Raw genomic sequence first — 18,553 nt, 5'->3', positions numbered from 1 at the left:
CGGCCTACTATGTAATAAGATTGGCCGCCCGCACAACCTACTACATCACGTGCTCAGAACTGTCACGCTTGACCTACTTTGGCAGGGAGAAATGTTCGCAAAACTATAGGCTCAAGAGTGAGTGCCTTCCTTACATATGCGAAACCAGAGAACTGTACCTATATAGTGTCTCTAGAGTTGTCAGGTTTCCGATTTTCCGATTTGCCTTCCTGAACAAAGTAGATAGATATGCATTGTTCGCGATCTCTCAGGCGCTTAAGACATGTCTGAATTGGGTACTGTCCAAGAAAGGCGAAATATCATTCCCGCTGGCAGGGAACATACGGCCTTGCCTTGCAACATGCCCAAACGAAAGCTACACCAGAGTAACTCGATCACAAATATAGGGGCGCATGCACAGGAGAAACCAAGGGAACAATCACTGCGGGCCAGACAGAGCCGAGTAGCGAGAAACAAGGAGAATGTGCCGCTGGTGACACCAGAGGTGTGTTTGCCCAACTGGGTGATGTGCGCAAGCTTCCTAACAGAATGAAAAATAGGTCCATTGCCCCAGGCATCCAGGAAGTCGGATCGAAACCCTTGACAGGGGGAGAGAACAGGTCCTGCAAACATATCAGTTATTCAGTCAAGCTGTGGCCGAGATATCAAGGCCGGCTGCACTCACTTTCGGTTCCCCTGTACAAGGTAAGCGTTGGAACCAATCAGATGTATACTAGCAGCATACATACATGTGAGTTTTGCATGAATACCCATTTTTATTCACTCACTTATTGTCTATACTATCCCCCTCTATATTTGTCCTTATACCTCCCTCCCATCTGCTGTCGACTCGTCGGTACAACTTCTATGGACTTGTCGACTTAACTCATCGCGTTAACTAGTCTGACGCCTTAATCACGTGCTTTGTAACGCTGTGACATAGTAGCAGGTTGTGCGGGCGGTCAATCTTACCTATTAGCGTCTCGCGCTTGCGCGCTTGATCTCCGTGTCTTTGATAGTGTTGGGCGAAGAACTCCAGTCGAGATCTTCGCAGCGTTATCAACCGACTAGGACGGGGAGTGGGAGTTATTCGCAGAGTTGATAGCAGTTGTTAGCATAGGCGCTTATGACATAATACAGGCAAATCATCTCCTGCCCATTGTCCAGTCGGCCTCCCGGAGTACCCTCGTCGCACCTCCTTTGTGCGCCGCAACTCCCTTCCCCTTTCCCTTAGGATTAGAAGCAGGCTCAGGAGGCGTGACTGGTCGCTCCGATGAGGAAGGTGAGCGCGCGAAAATCGTAGATGTTATCCGGCAAAGAGGTGGGAAGAGCCTCCAAGTGAGTTCGTAGTTGAGTAAGGCCCCGAGCCGACAGATCTTCACAAGAAAGGATTCTGACAGCGGCAGCATTGCCAGGTCTGTCAGGGGTAGGGAATACAATAGCTGAGAAGTTCGAAAGCCTGCAGTGCACTACACTATACATCACTGCCCATCCATCCCTCTCAGCATCAATGCTCGTCAGCATGAGACAGAGGCAAGACCTATTAACAAGACTTATCATCGGCCTCGACGATCTCGCATTCGCTGGAGGGCGCCTATACAAGCGCTTCAGATAATCGCAGTGCGAATAACTAGGCTAGGTTATTCGCATGTTATCAACCACGTTGTTAACCTGCGAATATCGCACTTGCGAAGAACCTGTAGGTTCTTCGCCCTACACTAGTCTTTGAGCAGTTTGTGTCCATCGTCGACGACGTCCTGAATCTACAGTCATCCGTCTCATTTCTCATATACTCGCTGATTCTCGTGTCCTCTGCACCCGTCAAGTCAATTTGCCGATGCCACGATGTGTGAGCCCACTGGCACTACATTGCCATGCCTTGGTGTGCTTCGTTTAAGCTAGGTACGACTCACGTGAAGTTCATCTGTTTCTTTCCCCACTATGCCGTGGCAGACACAGTGAGTCACAGGTAGGAGGTCCAGATATTGCGCTCGGAGATGAATCCCCAATGTGCAAATCGTGCTCTTCTCACCCCGCGCCGAGCTTTACAGCTACTCACGAAGTACACAGCAGATTCAGTGTCAAATCACTAAGAGAGACTCTAGTGCAGTATCAGCAACGAATGTGACTCATGTAATACCTGTACTATCCATCCGCAGTGTATGGCGTGCTGACATGCTAACAATTGGGCTGCGAATACTAACCGCGTTTGTTGAATGCTCGCACCGGCCTTCTTTTTCCCAGGGCTCCGTACATATATTAGTATACGACTGTTACGCTATGCCCTACGCATCAGCGCCGTGTCGGCCCAGCTCGGCGACCGTTGGTGAGTTGCATTGATCATCGCCCCGCATGTTTGTATGAGTACTCACATCTTAGCCCAGGTGTGTCCCGGTGGCTTTGCCGCCCATTGGTAGCTTCTATCCGATCCGCGTGTCTATCAGAAGCTTTCTCCCTACTCGCGAGCAACCCGCACTTCTTCAGGAACGACGGTCAGCTCAGGCTAACACGTCTGTGCACACCGTCGCTCACCCGTGCCGTTCACTACCTGATGTTGCAGATAGAAGCGACTGGTTCGACCGCCTGAAGACGAAGTGGACCAAACTCGGAGCCGACGAGCCGCACCAGCGGCTGTGCGAACTCTGGAGCGCGCCGTTGGCCACTTTGCCCGACGTGCTGACGATCCCCGTTCGCAACGTGGGCACGCCGGGACTCAGCAGCCGTACGAACGGACGCATACTGGTCCGGGACGCGTACGCGAAGCTGATTTGGCGCATCTGCAAGTACCGCCTTGATGCGCCGGCGTCGGGAGTCATCATTACTGGGCAGCCCGGTTGTGGTAAGTTGTCATGCTGGTCGTCTGTCACACATGGTCTGAGCTTATGGTTCTTCGTCATGCTTTCTTGAAGGCAAGAGCATTTTCATATGGGTCATGCTCCGCGTGTTGCTCATGCATGACCACCCCGTCGTCTTGATACTCGAAGAGATCGCCTACCTCTTCTACAAGAGAGAGGTATGGACCACTCCCGCTAGGCGCAGTCTTAATGGGGTTCCAGTGTAGAGGAGTGCAGATGCAAAGCGGAAGCGAGGCTCGGGTTCGGTGCGCGAACCCCCACGGCCGCTGTGGGTGCTCCTGGACCACGACCAGAGGGATACTCCGATCGCAGGCATGAACAGCGCGTGCGTCTTCCCCGTCTATTCGACGTCTCCCAACCCCAAGCGATACGCCCAGATCGACAAGCACCGGTGTCCCGCGCTATTCGGCATGCCGTTGTGGACGCAGCCGGAGTTATTAGACGGGTAAGTCCCGGATCTGTTTTGCAACCCTTCAGATGGAAGCATGCTGAAGCTTCATATCAGGGTGGAGCTCTTTTACCTGTACGACAAACTCAGGACCGACATACGCACTGTGATCGACGCTATAGCTGTACAGACCCGTGCCGCAGACACGGCAATCGTTCCTGCCACGGCACCGACTTCGCCCACAGGCGCCTCCCATCGAGTCCGCAGTCCACTGGCCCTGCATCCCTCTCCTCCAGATGTCTACCCTTACAACGATGGTGACACCGTCGGGCTGTGGCCATCTCTACCCAGTACGACCACTCCACCCTTTCACATTCCGGGCTCCATACGGGCCACCCCACCTCTGCCCAGTCCCACCCCAACGACACGAGCAACAAAGCGCATCAGGGGTCGTACGTCTTTATCGGACGTAGGTACTTTCGTGGTCACATCCGCCTCTCCCCCACCGAGCCCGCCTAGGAAGCGTACACTAGGCAAGACATCGTCCTTGGCAGAGGTATCAAGTAGGATGTCATCGCCAAACAGCCGCTCTGCACGCGCCTCCAGCATTGAAGATGTTATCATCAGCTGCATCGACGACAACGTCCTCTCTCATGCGCTTCAGGTCTTGTGGCGACGTGACCCCGATGGATGGCGCACAAGACCCGACCGAGGCATCTTGGAGACCCTGGTGGCCGACGCGATAGAGAAGTTTGGCTACATTGCCAGAGATGTATGCGATGGCATCTTCCACCCCGACAACATCCTCCGGCGGCATCGAGACGTCGTGAAGGGGATAACGTCCATCCAGTACCAAGACCTTGTCGGCGCCTTCCTGTCAGACACGCACTGCAACCCCACCAGTCTCTCCCACCGGATCATCGCCCTCATCCCTATTCACGAGTGGGATGATCCGCATACCAAGACAATCTCCACTAGCGACAGCTTCAATATGGAATTCAAGTCGGAAGGGGTCACCGAGAGGGTAAAGGTCGCCTTGCGCCATTTGGAGGATAGACAAGCCCGCCACCTCTTCTCCCTCTGCCACTTCACTCCGGAGTCTTCCAGCTTCCGCAGTTACCTCTTCGAGACGATCATTCACCGTCGTTTGTCCATCACCTCGCGTTCGGAGATGCTGTCCAACCTTTCCCCGATGGAGGAGTCTGGCGTTTCACACGAGGCGCCGCACTTCTCCACCAGCAAGAGCACAACAACAGTGGTGCACAGCTCGACACTCCGGCGCGCCGCTGGCCATCACGCACATGCAGCCGGAAGCGCATCTTTTACCGCGCAGACTCTCGTAAAGTCCATCAGTCTGAAGCCGAAGGTTCCTCTGCCTAATCTCGACTTCGAGGCCTACTACGTCCCCAGCGCCCCCAACAACTCATTCTTCGATGCCTTCTTCTTTGAGCGCGACTTAGCGTCGTCCATAGTCACCCTTTGTATCCTCCAAATCACGACCGCAGTCGAGCATGAGGGCTCCGACAAGGGCTACCTGCTAATATCGCGTCTCATCAACGGGACACTCGCGACACTCACTCTGGACCCGTCTAAGCCCCTCGAGTGTCAAGTGCAGGTCAAATATTTACTAGTTCACCCCGCTGATCGCCCATAACAGGTAACGTGGACTTGGAAGATGCCCAATGGCTGGGATGCGACGATGCACCCGCACGGGCACGTCTACCATCTTCCGATCCAGGTGTGTTGACTTCCATATGAATTCCTGGGCAGGGTGTGCATTGATGGCGATTTGGTTGTCTGCCCTCCAGTTTGGCGTCCCTGCGTCATCGCGCGAAGCTTCTCCATCGCACTAGTAAGGCACCCGACATTACCGGGGTGGGTATCAGCGGCGAATGGTTTGGGCGTGTCACGCACTCCAGGGACGCTTATAATAGTAGCCTTGTCGAAGCCACGTCAAGCCCCGGAAAGTCGCGTATCTGTCGTGTACTATATAGTACTACCTCAGAACCAGTCGAATGATGAGTGCAGATACCGGAAGATATCTTGCGCATAGGTTCCAATTTGGCTCGGACTGCGTTTCGCACGTCTCCCAACTCCCTGCCGACTCCCGAGAAGTTCTCGTGGTACTGGTGTAGGCCTAGGGCCCTCACGGTCCACGGTCGAACGATGGAATGAGACATAATCGACAAGAAACATCTTGCGCATCAATAGGCGCAAGCCTCGATTACATATTCGAGCTGTTAGATGGATCACATGTACAGGCGTGCGGACAGCGACCAGTACTGTCCAGACGACCTTGCGTCTTGCGGAGTCTGAGCACGAGGAATGTGCGCGGCTGTGAAGGACACATAGTATACGATCGCTTGAGATACGAGCGTTGCACTTTTATAGTAGCAGCACGACTACAACTACTTCGTACGGTTTGCAATATACATTGGAACGACAAATCACAAACACACGTCGGAGAACATCAAGCGACAGTCATACGAACACCCTCGACCCACTCTCTGCCCTACTCCGTGAACATATCACGTCTCTAGTGCAATTCGAGCCTGAGTAGACTCAGCAAGCAGAAGCCCATGTCTCACAGCCCAAGTGGCAGAGAGATCGGCAAAGAAGTCGGCAAGGAGATGGGGAGGCTTGTAGGTAGCGAGATGGGGAGGCTTGTAGGTAGCGAGATGTGGAGGCTTGTAGGTAGCGAGATGGGGAGGCTGGTAGGGATAGAGATGGGAAGGCTCGTTGGGAGGGAAATGGGGAGACTAGTAGGAAGGGAAGTAGGGAGACTGGTTGGGATCGAGATGGGCAGGCTGGTAGGGATAGAGATAGGAAGGCTCGTCGGGAGCCCGGGCAGTGAGATCGGGAGGCTCGTGGGCAGCGAAATGGGCAAGCTCGTAGGGAGGGAGATCGGAAGACTGGTTGGGAGGGAAATAGGGAGACTGGTGGGGAGGGAAATGGGGAGGCTCGTTGGGATAGAAATAGGAAGGCTCGTTGGAAGGGAAATGGGGAGGCTGGTAGGGATCGAGATAGGAAGGCTCGTCGGGAGGGATATGGGGAGACTGGTAGGAAGAGAAATGGGGAGACTCGTGGGGAGGCTCGTTGGGAGGGAAATGGGAAGGCTCGTTGGGATAGAGATCGGAAGGCTGGTAGGGATCGAGATAGGAAGGCTCGTCGGGATCGAGATAGGAAGGCTCGTCGGGAGCGAGATTGGAAGGCTCGTGGGCAGAGAGATGGGCAGCGGGTCTGATGATGACGCGCTGGACGCGGCGGCAGCGGACGCCTCGTTGGTGGGGATGACGAGCGGGAGCGAAATGGGCAGCGAAATCGGGAGGGACGTCGGAAGGCCCGGCAGGGAAATGCTCAGTGGGTCAGAGGTTGAGGGGACAGCGGACGAGGAGCTTCCAATGGGGAGAGGCAGTGAGATCGGGAGCGAGGTCGGGAGGCCAGGCAGGGAGATTGGGAGAGACGTTGGGAGGCCAGGGAGAGAAATTGGGAGAGACGTTGGAAGACCGGGGATGGAGATGCTCAGCGGGTCTGATGCTGACGCGGACGACGACCCGCCTCCGATGGGGAGAGGAAGCGAGATGGGAAGTGACGTAGGCAAAGAGATGGGAAGTGACAAAGACGTTGGCAAACCTGGGATAGAAATTGGCAGAGAAATGGGCAGAGAAGTGGGCAAACCGGGGATAGAGATCGGCAAAGAAGTGGGCAGGCCTGGGAGAGAGATAGGGAGAGATGTCGGGAGGATGGAGTTGACAACTGGCTGACAGCCCTCGGCCGCAATGCCACCTGAGAAGAGACGAAGACGACTTAGCATACATCCGCGCTTAAGCTTAATTGAACGCGTGGAGCAGCGTCACATACCAGGCAGAACGAGTTGGCAGCAGAGCGGCGTGCCACCCGCCAAGCTGTAAATTTACGCGTTAGTCGCAGAGCTCGCACACGCGAATCGATTTGTGGGACGTACCATTGATTTCCAAGAATGTCAAGATCGGTGGCCGCAGAGCATTGAAATCCCGCTAACGGGCCCAAAGTGGGAATGGGGAGGCCAGACGGCAACGGCAGGATGGACGTCAAGCTATCGACGGGTATGGTCGGAAGCGATAACGTCGACTGGCAGCACTCCACGGTAGCCAGGCATTGGGCCAGCGGGATGGTCTCAATGGACGGCGGTGCGCTTGATGCCGTGGTGGGGGGCTGGGTGACGCCGACAGGGCTGGCAAGCACCTGCACGCCAAGCTGGAAGGCGGCAAGTACGAGAGCGAGCTTTAAAGTGGAGGTCATTGTTTAGAGATGCTGAGCGAGGCACGATCTTGCACTGGAGACCTGGTATGTGTCTGGGGGACACTGTGAGGATTGCGATGCTTTATATAGCGCGCAAGAACGAGAGCTCCGAGAACAGCCGCGGAAGACATGAGATGACATTCCGTCAGAGCAGTCCCATCTCCAGCGCGGGTCCGAACGTGGTCGCTTTGCACCAAGGCACATCGTCGCAAATGCAGGCAGAATGTAGAGCCCTGACGCCTTCACTCTCGCGCATGACAAGAGACGGCTGCATGATCAGCGCCGCAGTGGGGCTATCCGTCAAAGAACATTCCGGGAAACGCCCAGAGACGGGACAAGTGAGGGCCATGAGATTGGACTACGGGGGTAATATGCGGAAGAGCGCATAGCGGGGATCAGAGAAGTCATGTCGAGGGATGGTCGGGCAATTTGTCCTGCACGTCAACACTTTCGGCAGGTACATACAATGGACATGTGACTGGGCCCGGAGCGATCGTCGTCCGCATGCGCCATACATATGGCCCCCTTGCGAGAGACAAGGACGGTGGGAGGGCAGTTCCGTGGATGGAGCAATCCAGCTTCCAGCACCGGACGTATCCTGAATTTGTGGCGGATGTGCGCTCCTATGCGGTTCCGAGTATCCGCGGAGATGGGGGCGAGGGAAAGCGGAGGACTCCTCCCGAGAAATTGTATGTTTCGAAGTTCTTCGAAAGATGCCATAGGAGACAGTGACAGGGCGGTTTTTACCCCGTACAGTCGTTCCCATTCCCATTGTAGGCGACGTGCCTCGCCGGTACAAGCAGCCTCTTGCATATGACAATCGAGCAAGGGGGATAGGTCAGCATAACAGCACTACGCGCATTGATAACGATATTCCGCCGCCACTGACCGAAAGATCATCGGAGTGTTTGAATCCCACGATGGTACAAGCTCGTAGGTTGAAGGACGTCTTTCACATACAGTCCGCAGCATCGGCGCGCGCACACCGTCACCTGAATGTCGGGGGCGCATGCGGGCGGATGACGAATGGGATGGATGACGATGAGGGTGCGTGTACTTTACCACCAGGACCATGTCGTCTTCACACTTCCATTTGGCTTCTTCAGCTAGCCTTCTAGCGCTCGTAATGTACGACTGATACCCTTTGCAGCTTTGTCGGAATGTAGGGTTGATCACCTGATGGGTAAAGTCGAGGTCAGCTGGAAGACCGGTCCGAGGCACGATGGGAAAGGTGAACGGCGTCGGCTTGTCGAGAGTGGCCTCGCCCTACGTCTGAATCTCCGATCGAGAACTTTGAGGCGTTAGTGAGTCGATAGACTCTGTTGAAGGATGAGTTATGCCCCCACTAAGGATTACGCGGTTGGAGCGTCGCTCGAGTCCAGGGCTACTGTCACCACAGAGCAATCCCGACCGGATACTGACTGATGCGATGTAGCGGATCTTGGGCCGTGAGCCACGACGTCCCGATTGCCATCCCGAATTCCACTCCATCGCCACATGATCGAAAGACGACTGCGGCACACGTAGAAAGATACCGTTGTGCTTGGAAGCCTGGCGGACAGCGGGTCCCATTCAAATTGTAACCTTCTCTGTCAGATGCCCCACGTTGGCAATGAAAAGGCAAATCAACATCGCGAGATAGTCTGATGGACAGGCGTGGGAGAATGCGGCAAGGCTTATCACTGGAATGTGCGAGGCGGCGACGTACCGAAGATAAATACTTGCGGACGTGTATTGGTACCCTGGTGGAGAGGTGTGAAATACTGCAGATAGATGCACCTGGCTGCAAGCGAACTGTGACGATTATCTACTGGTGTGAATAGACGTCAGTGTAGACACACCGCACCCTACGCTCCGCACTCACTTCGTACCAACGTCGCCGAGCCCTATTACACATGGCGCAGAAGCCACTACTCATCATCGCTACGCAGATGCCGGATACAATATCTTCAAAACAAGCATAGCGACTGAGAAGTTCGCCCAGCGGTATAGATTAGTGCTAGTGTACTTCACAATTCGCCGAAAGACTCCGTCCCAACTTCTGACGGGCATGCAGATGATTGGGTCACCACTCCACAGCTATTGAGCCTCGAGACGAAGGCATTCACAAGCGTCAGAGGATCAGACTAGATGTTGAAGCTGATGACGATCGTCACAGGACTGGACAACCCTCCGCTAGCGTCCGCATCCTCGCGCGTGTCATGAGCAGCTAGAGAGGGGCGGTCGGCCACACTCTGGCCTGTGGTCGCCTGTGAATCGGCTAGGGAAGACAGGTGCATGAATATACTGGCTCAAGGAACGGTGGATCAATGTGGGACCTACCCGTGGCGCTGTAGTGCATCGGGACGGTCCGGTGTTACCTCCGAGACGCCGGCGCGCCCTTCCATCCCGCGCAAATCCAGTATCCTTCCCGAGACTCGGAACGACTACTTGGGGGCTTGTCGAAGGCGACGGAATGGAAGCTAGGCGAGAGCACCGCTTTCCTGAACTCGTCCGCCTTCGGGTGCGCAAAGTGCTTGAGCCTGATCAGCCACAAACTCTCGTGAGCGGGGCTGGAAGGGGTGAAGTGATAGCAAGTACGTACACTAGCACACCACCTCTCCTCCGGCCGATGCTCTCTGCCGTCCTGAGATGCCGGCACACAAACTCGAACACCGCTTCGGAAATCGTGATGCTGGCCTCTATGTCCGCCGTTGCGCTGCCTGTGAAGTTCGCAGCCATGTCCGACAGTATCACGTCCGCCTTCCCGTCCTCGTGTCGGGCTCGTGCCCACTCGTCCGGGGGGAGAATTCTAGGGTGGTGCTCCCTCAGGAGCGCAGAGATATACTCATCCGCCATCGGCGACAGGAAGTTCATCTGCAACGTCTTGACACCCGGGATGGGCTCCATCCGCAACAAGTCCACGGCGACAATCGTTCCGCGCCCAACCTGCCGAGGCGGTTCTGCAGTGTCTTCTTCGTCCAGCAGCCTCGTGAAGTCCGCCTCTTCGATGTCCCCAAGCTCATCTGCACCTTCGGGCGGGACGGCACTCCAGTCGCTCATCTTCCCGCCCACCCTCCTCTTCAGCTCCTCCCTCTTCCCCCTCTTAAGTCCAAACCCAGCAGTAGCCGCGTCCAACACGCTCTTCCCCTTCCCATTTGCACTCACGACTGTTTCCTTGGTCAGCCGCACATCCCAGTCGGAGTCTGTCCAGCCCATCTTCCCCGCAACGACCTGGCTCCATCCGCCCGGGGCGGCGCCGAGGTCGACGACCGTCCGGACATCATCGTGATTGAGAAATTTCCACCTGTGATCGAGCTCGAGAAGCTTGAATGCGGAGCGCGAGCGGTAGTTGGCGGGGTATGAGAGCCGCGCTTTGACGTATGGATCGCGGTACTGGCGTGCGAGCCACGCTCGGGAAGACGGCGGGAGCTTGTGCGAGAGCCGCACGGCAGATGGGTGAAAACCACTCGCAAATGTCATGTCTGGACCGGCGAATGAATGAGAGACATTGAGCTTGCCGTCGTGGGTGAGGTTGTCCAAGTCGAGGCTGCAGTTGTCAGCGTTGCGCGCTTGCTGGTGAACCAGGCACAAAGGCGCTCATACAAGCGCCCAGTGCTTCTTGCCACCTAACCACTCCTTCCAGATGCCGCTGGCCGACGTGCTCGTCATGGTTATGACACTGACTCCGAGTTGATACTCGGCAAGATAAGGAGGCCAGGACTGTTGCATGCACAATGCCCCTCGTGTTCCCGATAATCATCGCGTCGTCGTCCTGTACTCGCCACGGCAGGGAATCAGATATTTTCGATTGGAGAAAAGTCGATGAATTGGGGACGCAAAAGGCAACCGCCCGTCATCTCTCAATGTCTTTTGTCCGGAAATGCCACATATTTACGGATTGTTTGCCTCGCGCGTCCCCTTCTCAAAGACTTTTCTCCAGCTGGAAATATCCGAATCCCTGCCGTGCGCGTGCTCCCTGCTTCTTCCATGCTTCATGCCTTCGTGCTTGTTCAACCTGTTTCCCATCGCCTTCTTGCGGTCCGTCATTATCGATGACTACTCATGATTTAGATCGTGCACGCCAGACTACGACACCCCACGACACGGTGTCTTCCTCTCCGTCTGCCTCTTGAGATGTCAACCAATTACCAGCTGTTCATCCCTCTCTCTGAGCATCCTGTCGCGGTCGACGATCCCCGTTACTCTAGGGAACCAGGCTCGGGATTTTTGATAACGCTCTCTCTCTATGGCGCCGTACCTCTTGGCTCAACCTCAACAGATCCTGCCAACATAGTTCCAGGGAAGCGCTTTTTTTCCCTGGGAAAGACATACAACCAGTGCTACATCGAAACCAACACGGTGCTTTCGCGACTCCACGACGACAAAGTTCGGAGGCAAGACTACAATACCCTCCTTGCCAATGCTTCCGCCCGACTTTTCGACATCTGGGACAACACAGGAGATCTGACCGCTATCCATCCCCATATGATTGTAGATCCACTGTCGTATCCTAATTTTGAACTTTGGGATGAAGAACAGCTTCGACGATGGAACCAGATCTGCCTTGTCATCGACAAAGCCCGACCTTCGCTTGCCTTCAACGTCTACAGTCGCTTCATCGAGCCGGCAGCGGACCAGATCAGCCTGTTCTTCACCCCATCATCACAGGCCCCATCGGCGTTCACGGTCGATGTTTTGAAGAAAGTCTTCCAGGCGAGTCCTTCACGTGGCACGTTTCCCCGCCTGAGCTGAGGCCTGCACAGGCCGCGTTCTCTGAGTTGAGCCTTCCCAAGTACAAGTACGAGGTGATCGATCTGCAGACTGCCCAGCAAACAGGGCTGGTCTGTACAGGAGGTAAGAACAGTTCGAGCTTTTCGACCGCATTTCCTGAAAACCTCCGTATCTAGTGCACTATCTACACTTCTATTTCACGTTCATGACGTCCGCCGACTACACCAAACTCTGGGTCACGCTACAGAATCGGCCGGAACTCATGCGCCCATGGCCAAGTGACTCAGTGGCTCGTACAATCCAGCAGAAGATCGGTGATCCTCCTCGCGGGGGTGAGGTGACTGTGGCGAGGATGTCTCATTTCAAGGCCACTGCGGCAATGGGACAGAGAAATTCGTACCCGGATCAACAGACCGTCATGAGGGCGAGCGCAACAGATGTGAGAGAGTCTCTCGTGCGTGATTGTTTCATACTGACGGTACGTAGCTTGCGAAGGAGATGTGGGGACCAGCCAATGTTTCAAACGGCTCTCCAGCCGATGCGGAGGTATGCCTTGCCTTGCGCCACGAAGCCAACAACTAACGGGCTTCATCAGTGGCTTCACCGGAATGCGTTCCATTTCGGTGGTATGGACGACAGCGTCAATCTAGCGAGCTCTCAGACTCGGGAGAACCTTGTCTTTGGTACCGGTGAAAGCAATACCCACATGATTCGAGCAGAAAACACCATCTCCTCTCTCCTTAGGGCGGATGCCTCGGTTGCACAAGACAATACGCGCACAGGTACCCTTGTCACTACCAATTTATTCAGGGGCTCCATGTCCCGCCGAGACCTGAACAGCCCAGGATTCAGACGCTCAGAGCAGATACCTATCTGGGCAGATACGGAGAAGTACAGTGAGTATGCCCGTGCATCAAGACGTAGACCTTGATCTAATTGTATCCGCAGTGTGGCTGAGCTTTGGACTGAAATACCAGTGGACGATGCCGGGAAACGCGTTGGTATGTCCCGCTTCTGGATCGAGCAGTGTCTCAGAGCTAACTTGCCGTAGGGACCCAACTTTAACGCGTCCGAAGTGTTCGATCCCTTCTCCCGTTACATCCCCCTCCGCGTCGAGGCACGTCTTGACGACGCTCTCACGGACTACCTTCACGAAAGCACTGTGTCAGCGACTGCGTCTTCGGTCCAGTCTGCATCTCTGAAGTCTGCCCGTGTTCAGCGGGCTGTCTCAGCGTTGAATAGTCAGGCCATTCCGCTGTCTACGTCCTATCAAGAGCCGACGATTCTCTGGAATGCCGCCAAGCGCCATCTCCCCTACATTGACGTCGGCAATCTTCAAATCAACAACCCAGCAATCGCGGAGCCACCTTCGGACGAGGAGGAACCGACAGCGGATGAAGTCGTTCACGCCTTTGGTGCCCGCCCTCTGCTTTCCCATGTGACCGAAGGCGAGCGAGTCAAAGCTGTCCGTGTCGTCGAGCTCAATCTCGCTGCCAAACGACGATTGGGCCAGGTGCTCGGTCCAAGTTCTGCTGCTCGGCCTCGAACTCCGAGATCGCTCCTCGAACCCATCCTTTTCGATTCAGGACCCGCATCGCAGCCCCCGGATAGAGGCTTCGTTGTTGTCGGTGACATTGCCCTATTCGGTGTCGAGAGCCTGAGCGCCAAGTTCGAGAAGTGGGAAGGACCTGCTCCGTCTGATATCGTCGTTCTTCCCGACAATCCCGTCTCCGTCGAGCGTGCAACGCTTACCGAGGACTTCCACCTCTCGTCTGTGATATCTGCGCTCGAAGGCACCGCTTTCGACAGCATCACGTTCCGTAACATCAGCGTCTACCACCAGAACTACAAGTTCGATACGACAAAGGCTATCGGCTGGCACTTCGACGCTGACCTGGTCATCGACGAATCCTGCGGCGCATTGCACGATGTTCTGTCACAGGTTCTGGGCGTCGATGAGCCTGACCTAGCTGTCCACGTCTTCCTCGGTGCAGGCGGTGGATGGGACCGACCGCCGTCGCTTCACAGCTTCACACTCGAAGGTATCTTCGCGGGGTTGGCCCTCAAGCCGTTGGACGGAGTCGTCCTATCGAAGATCGGCGTCAGACTCTTTGGCATACGGACGCTGAAGTACGACCCATTGCCGCAGTCCACCTTGGAATACGGGTTCTCTGTGTTCGGAACCATGAACCTAGACGTACCAGGCTCTACCATTCCTCTGAGCTTGGAGTACGAGATGCAGGAGTTCGGTGGCGTGATCTTCCTGGGAGCCAGTATCGACACGTGGAAAAATCCTCTCGGGGCTAGCGGGCTTGTGGTGAGTACACGTACTGATTGCTTAATCGCCGTTGTTAACGGTCTCGTTCCCCTCTCAAGCTATCGGGCATCTCCTTCTCTACGTCTTTCGCTGTCTCGTCTCCATGGAAGTCCCTCACCTTCGGCGTGTCAGCGGACTTCATGTATGAGGATGTCTCTACGACTTTCCAAGGGTCCTATACTCCTCGCGGCTCGTTCGAGCTGAACGCATCGATCCACCATGTTACAGTGAAAACCATCGATACCCTTTTCAGACGGATCTCTCACGACAATCTCTCCCTTCCGGATCTCGACGTGACGATCGGGTATGCGAGGCTATCTATCACCTCTGGCAACGGATTGGGCATCAGTCTCGATAGCGTGACCATCGGGGACTACACATCGCTCGACGCTGGTCTCATCATCACTCCTCACAACGTCGTGATTCGTGGCGACCTCACTACCGACGCTGTTCAGTTCGGAGACGTAGAGCTGAAGCGTGCCTTCCTTCAGGTCACCTTCGAGGCCAAGGGGAATGGGAAGACGACAGATCTCATCCTTGGAGGCGAAGTCGCATTCTCCACTCTGGTCTTCGACGCAGCTGTTCATCTGTACAGGTCCCCTGACAACTCAAAGGAGTCTCTCGAATGGACCGTGCTCGCTGCCTTGACGTCGAAGGACGAGGCTCTGCAGCTTTCCAAGGTCGTACCCGAGATCGAGGGAACGCCGTTTGACCTCGCTCTTACGCAAGCCGTTTTCGTTGCCGCTTCGAAGGATGACCCGAGCTTGGGCAATATGATCACGAGCGGATTCTCTTTCCACCAAGGTAGGTAGGAACCATTGTGGAAGCACTGCTCTCCGCTGATCTCCAATCAGGTGTCCAGGTCTGCGCGGTGTTGGGCGAAATTGACGCTCTTAACTCGCTCATGCGTGGGCCCGTACCGGGCCTCACCCTCAGCGCTGGCTGGTCCAAAGCCAAGGGCTTCGAATTGGACGTATATCTGCCAGCTCCCACTCGCCTGAATCTCGGCAACGGGGTCACAAGTACACCATTTGCGCTTTCGATCGCAACCAAACCTACCGTACGACTGATCCTCTCAGCTGGTCTCAATATCCCCGTCCCATATTCACCAGCACCCTTACTGTTCACCCTTTCGCTTGGAACTAACCTGTTGGGCGCCGATGCAACGGGCCAGATGTCCGGATGGTGGGTGAACCCGTTCGGAATCAGCCCAAATGTCAAGGTTGGACCGAACTTGGGGCTTTCTATCTCGATCATCTTCGCGCAATTCGCGAGTACCGGGACGCCGAGGTATGACTCCACACCTTTTTCCTGTCGACAATATCGCTTATACTTCCTATAGTGGGTTCATGGTGCAGGGTGGTCTGATGATCGGAGAGACTGCAGCACAGCTGGCGCTTTCGGTGAATGAGGACCCTATGAGTACGTTCGCAGAATTGATGTCCGCCGCTGGTTTCATCTGACACCTGCTGCAGAGGAGCTACTCTATGCTGAAGTCCAATCATTGAACATCACAGATGTTGTGAAGCTTGCGAGCGACATTATCGACGTCCAGATACCTGATCCTCCTCGAGACTTCCTTGATTTCCAGGAGGTCAAGTTGTATATCTGTCCAGCAGGACTCTCCATCGGCACCACATTCTACCCTCAAGGCGTCTCGTTCCGTGCAGATGTCATTCTATTCGCGAAGCGAGCTGATATCGAATGTGGTATGTCTCTCGTGGTGGTTGCCAGAACGGTATGCTCACGCAGTACCCTAGCTGTTGACGCGGTGAATCTAAGAATCTCTCTCACTGGCGGCGTTGACAACTTCACGCTTGGGCCCCTCGTTGTCCGTGGTCCAACAGGCCCTCGTGCTGTCATCGAGTGCGAAATCGGACCTACAGACCAGCATCTGCTTGTTGACGGCGTGATCTCTCTGTTCGGAGCCGAATCTACTGTTCATATCGTAGTCGACATTCTACCCGTACCCAAATTCGAATGGATCACGTGAGTGCAATTCCTCCAATCTCCACCGATGCACGCTCAAAGCATATGTGCTTTAGTCAACTCAAATTCACCGACCTTCTCCTCTTTCGACTCCAAGCTACTCTTGTTGGAGCCGTTTCCTTCACCGATCTCTCAGATGCCGACTTCCTGTTTGATGCCCTCTTCGAGCAGTACATCCTCCAGTATATCCACGACCACATCATGGGCCAATTCGAACAGGCTCTGCAAACCGTTAGGGATGGCATTGACGCTGCGCGGGCAAAAGTCGACGAAGCGGAAGCCGCATGGAAGGCAGGAGTCGACAAGGCCCTCGCCGATCTTGAAGATGCGAAGAAGAGCTGGGACGCGAAGAACAAGAGCGTCACGGCCGAATGCAACAAGGTCATCAATGCGTACAACAAGGAGATCGAACGTCTTCAGAACGCCATCGGTTACGCACAGAAAGACTACGATGCCGCGATGACCGACGCGCAGAACGCCGTCAGCGCCGCGCAACGGGACCGTGCGCGAGCGCTGCAGAGCGCGCAGCATGCTCTCGACAACGCTAAGCGAGAGGTGAGCGACGCTATCGACGCGGCGCAAAGGGACCTCGACTATGCGAAGAAGGACTTCGATGCCGCGTTCGGTTCCGCCCACGACGCGATCGAAAGAGCACGGCGGGAGGTGCAGAGCTTGCAGAACCAGATCAACGACTTGTATAGCACTATCCACGACTACGAGCGTGCGCCGTGGTACGAGTTTTGGAAGAAAGCTGCAATCGGCGGCCTCTACGTTGCTGTGGGCGCGCTCGAGGCCTCCAAAACCATTGCCGACGGTTTTCTTCTGGCCGCAGAAGGGGGGCTGACATCCGCGAACTTCCTCGCCAAGAAGACTGCCTTCGAGGGTGCCCAGGTCGCCCTAGACGCTGCTAAGGAGTCCGGCAAAGGTATACTTGATGGGGCGAAGAAAGCTGTGGACGTCGCGGACACAACGTCGCAGGGCGTTCTCGATGCCGCAAATCATACGCTCGAGATCACGAAGGAGGGGGTAAAGTGGGGCATTCTTCAAGGCGCGAAGGAGGCTTTGCAGGCCTACAAAGACGCCAACGATGCCGCCTTCCGCGCAGCGACCCAAGCGTTGATCGACCTGGTCAAGTGTGCCGAATACCTGGCCTACCAGGCCGCGAAGACCGCGCTCGAGGGGGCGCGCGCTGCGACGGTGGCACTGGACGGCGCTCGCGCAGCCCTAGACCTAGCTCAGCGAGTGGGGGAAGAGGCCCTTAAGATCGGGCAGTGGGTCGCAGATCATGCCCTCAACGCTTTCGACATCCGCGTCGTCCATCTCTCCGGAAGCTTGCGTGGTATGGTGGGAGCGGGCGGTTCGATGGCGAAGCCTTTCACGGTTCGCATCGAGGGCGTCGTCGTGGGTGCGCCTTTCATCCTCGACACAGATTTCGACCCTCGCAAGACCGCGGACTTCATTACGTTCATCTTCCAAAAGTAAGTCTTACATCTTATAGGCGCGGTTAACGGCTCGCTCACGGGACTTGTCAACAGCCTCTGGGATAAGATCAAGGCCGAGGTTGTGTGAATGGCGAGTCGCATTGCTGAGACAACTACGTTTTCGTCTTCCGCCTGTATATGTGCGCACCTCGCTCTGAATGTAGTCCTATGGAAAGCGGTTCCGAGGACACGCGACCTTGATGAGAGGGGGGGGAGGATAAGCTACGCCGAGCCTCATCACGGATACGGCCTTTGACGTACGAGTCACGGTTATTCCGAGAGTGAGCTACGCTCGGGAAGGCAGCGAGATTTGTGCGAGCAGCACGGGAAAGGGATGGAAGCAGGTCGTGAGTGTCATGTCTGGACCGGCGAGTGGATGTGCTCTCTGTTCTCTCTGTTTCGCTTGACGTGTCCAATGCAAGTACGGTCGATAGCTCCTCCCAAAGGCCTCTCCTGCCCACCGAGTCCTCTCGCCACCCCCCCTTGTGTCTTCCATCCGTCATGCAAGATAGCTTCCGAGTCTGCTAGTGTGTAGGTCCTGTCAAAAGTA

General features: G+C 55.5%; 5 protein-coding genes across 5 annotated transcripts; 2 read left to right on the top strand and 3 right to left on the bottom strand.

Moving 5' to 3' along the window:
• Window positions 1–1,920: 1,920 nt before the first annotated feature.
• DICSQDRAFT_129323 (uncharacterized protein) lies at window positions 1,921–5,075 on the top strand (the record flags this gene model as incomplete). The annotated part of the gene is made up of 11 exons (XM_007369482.1): window positions 1,921–1,937; window positions 2,276–2,305; window positions 2,359–2,363; window positions 2,397–2,471; window positions 2,540–2,818; window positions 2,889–2,992; window positions 3,041–3,279; window positions 3,340–3,674; window positions 3,696–4,837; window positions 4,880–4,960; window positions 5,031–5,075. 11 exons carry the CDS (start codon window positions 1,921–1,923, stop codon window positions 5,073–5,075), a joined length of 2,352 nt encoding a protein of 783 aa, XP_007369544.1.
• Window positions 5,076–5,981: 906 nt separating this feature from the next.
• On the bottom strand, window positions 5,982–6,419 carry DICSQDRAFT_68792 (uncharacterized protein; the record flags this gene model as incomplete). Its single annotated transcript, XM_007369481.1, has 1 exon — window positions 5,982–6,419. A coding segment is annotated over one exon (438 nt), but the record flags the coding sequence as incomplete, so codon positions are not given.
• A 656-nt stretch (window positions 6,420–7,075) lies between these two features.
• DICSQDRAFT_129322 (uncharacterized protein) lies at window positions 7,076–7,503 on the bottom strand (the record flags this gene model as incomplete). The annotated part of the gene is made up of 2 exons (XM_007369480.1): window positions 7,076–7,127; window positions 7,187–7,503. The coding sequence occupies 2 exons, from the start codon at window positions 7,501–7,503 to the stop codon at window positions 7,076–7,078; spliced, it is 369 nt and encodes a 122-aa protein (XP_007369542.1).
• Window positions 7,504–9,859: 2,356 nt separating this feature from the next.
• Window positions 9,860–10,965, bottom strand: DICSQDRAFT_149599 (S-adenosyl-L-methionine-dependent methyltransferase; the record flags this gene model as incomplete). The annotated part of the gene is made up of 2 exons (XM_007369479.1): window positions 9,860–10,025; window positions 10,088–10,965. The coding sequence occupies 2 exons, from the start codon at window positions 10,963–10,965 to the stop codon at window positions 9,860–9,862; spliced, it is 1,044 nt and encodes a 347-aa protein (XP_007369541.1).
• Window positions 10,966–11,619: 654 nt separating this feature from the next.
• Window positions 11,620–18,196, top strand: DICSQDRAFT_183016 (uncharacterized protein; the record flags this gene model as incomplete). The annotated part of the gene is made up of 14 exons (XM_007369478.1): window positions 11,620–12,189; window positions 12,249–12,339; window positions 12,393–12,655; window positions 12,703–12,762; window positions 12,812–13,112; window positions 13,165–13,217; window positions 13,268–14,533; window positions 14,593–15,337; window positions 15,388–15,823; window positions 15,876–15,955; window positions 16,009–16,242; window positions 16,294–16,522; window positions 16,579–18,000; window positions 18,058–18,196. The coding sequence occupies 14 exons, from the start codon at window positions 11,620–11,622 to the stop codon at window positions 18,089–18,091; spliced, it is 5,784 nt and encodes a 1,927-aa protein (XP_007369540.1). The 3' UTR covers window positions 18,092–18,196.
• Between the last annotated feature and the right edge of the window lie 357 nt (window positions 18,197–18,553).

The sequence above is a fragment of the Dichomitus squalens genome (assembly GCF_000275845.1).
Source record: "Dichomitus squalens LYAD-421 SS1 unplaced genomic scaffold DICSQscaffold_50, whole genome shotgun sequence".
Taxonomy (NCBI): Eukaryota; Fungi; Basidiomycota; class Agaricomycetes; order Polyporales; family Polyporaceae; genus Dichomitus; species Dichomitus squalens.
This window is presented reverse-complemented; position numbering and strand designations above follow the sequence as displayed.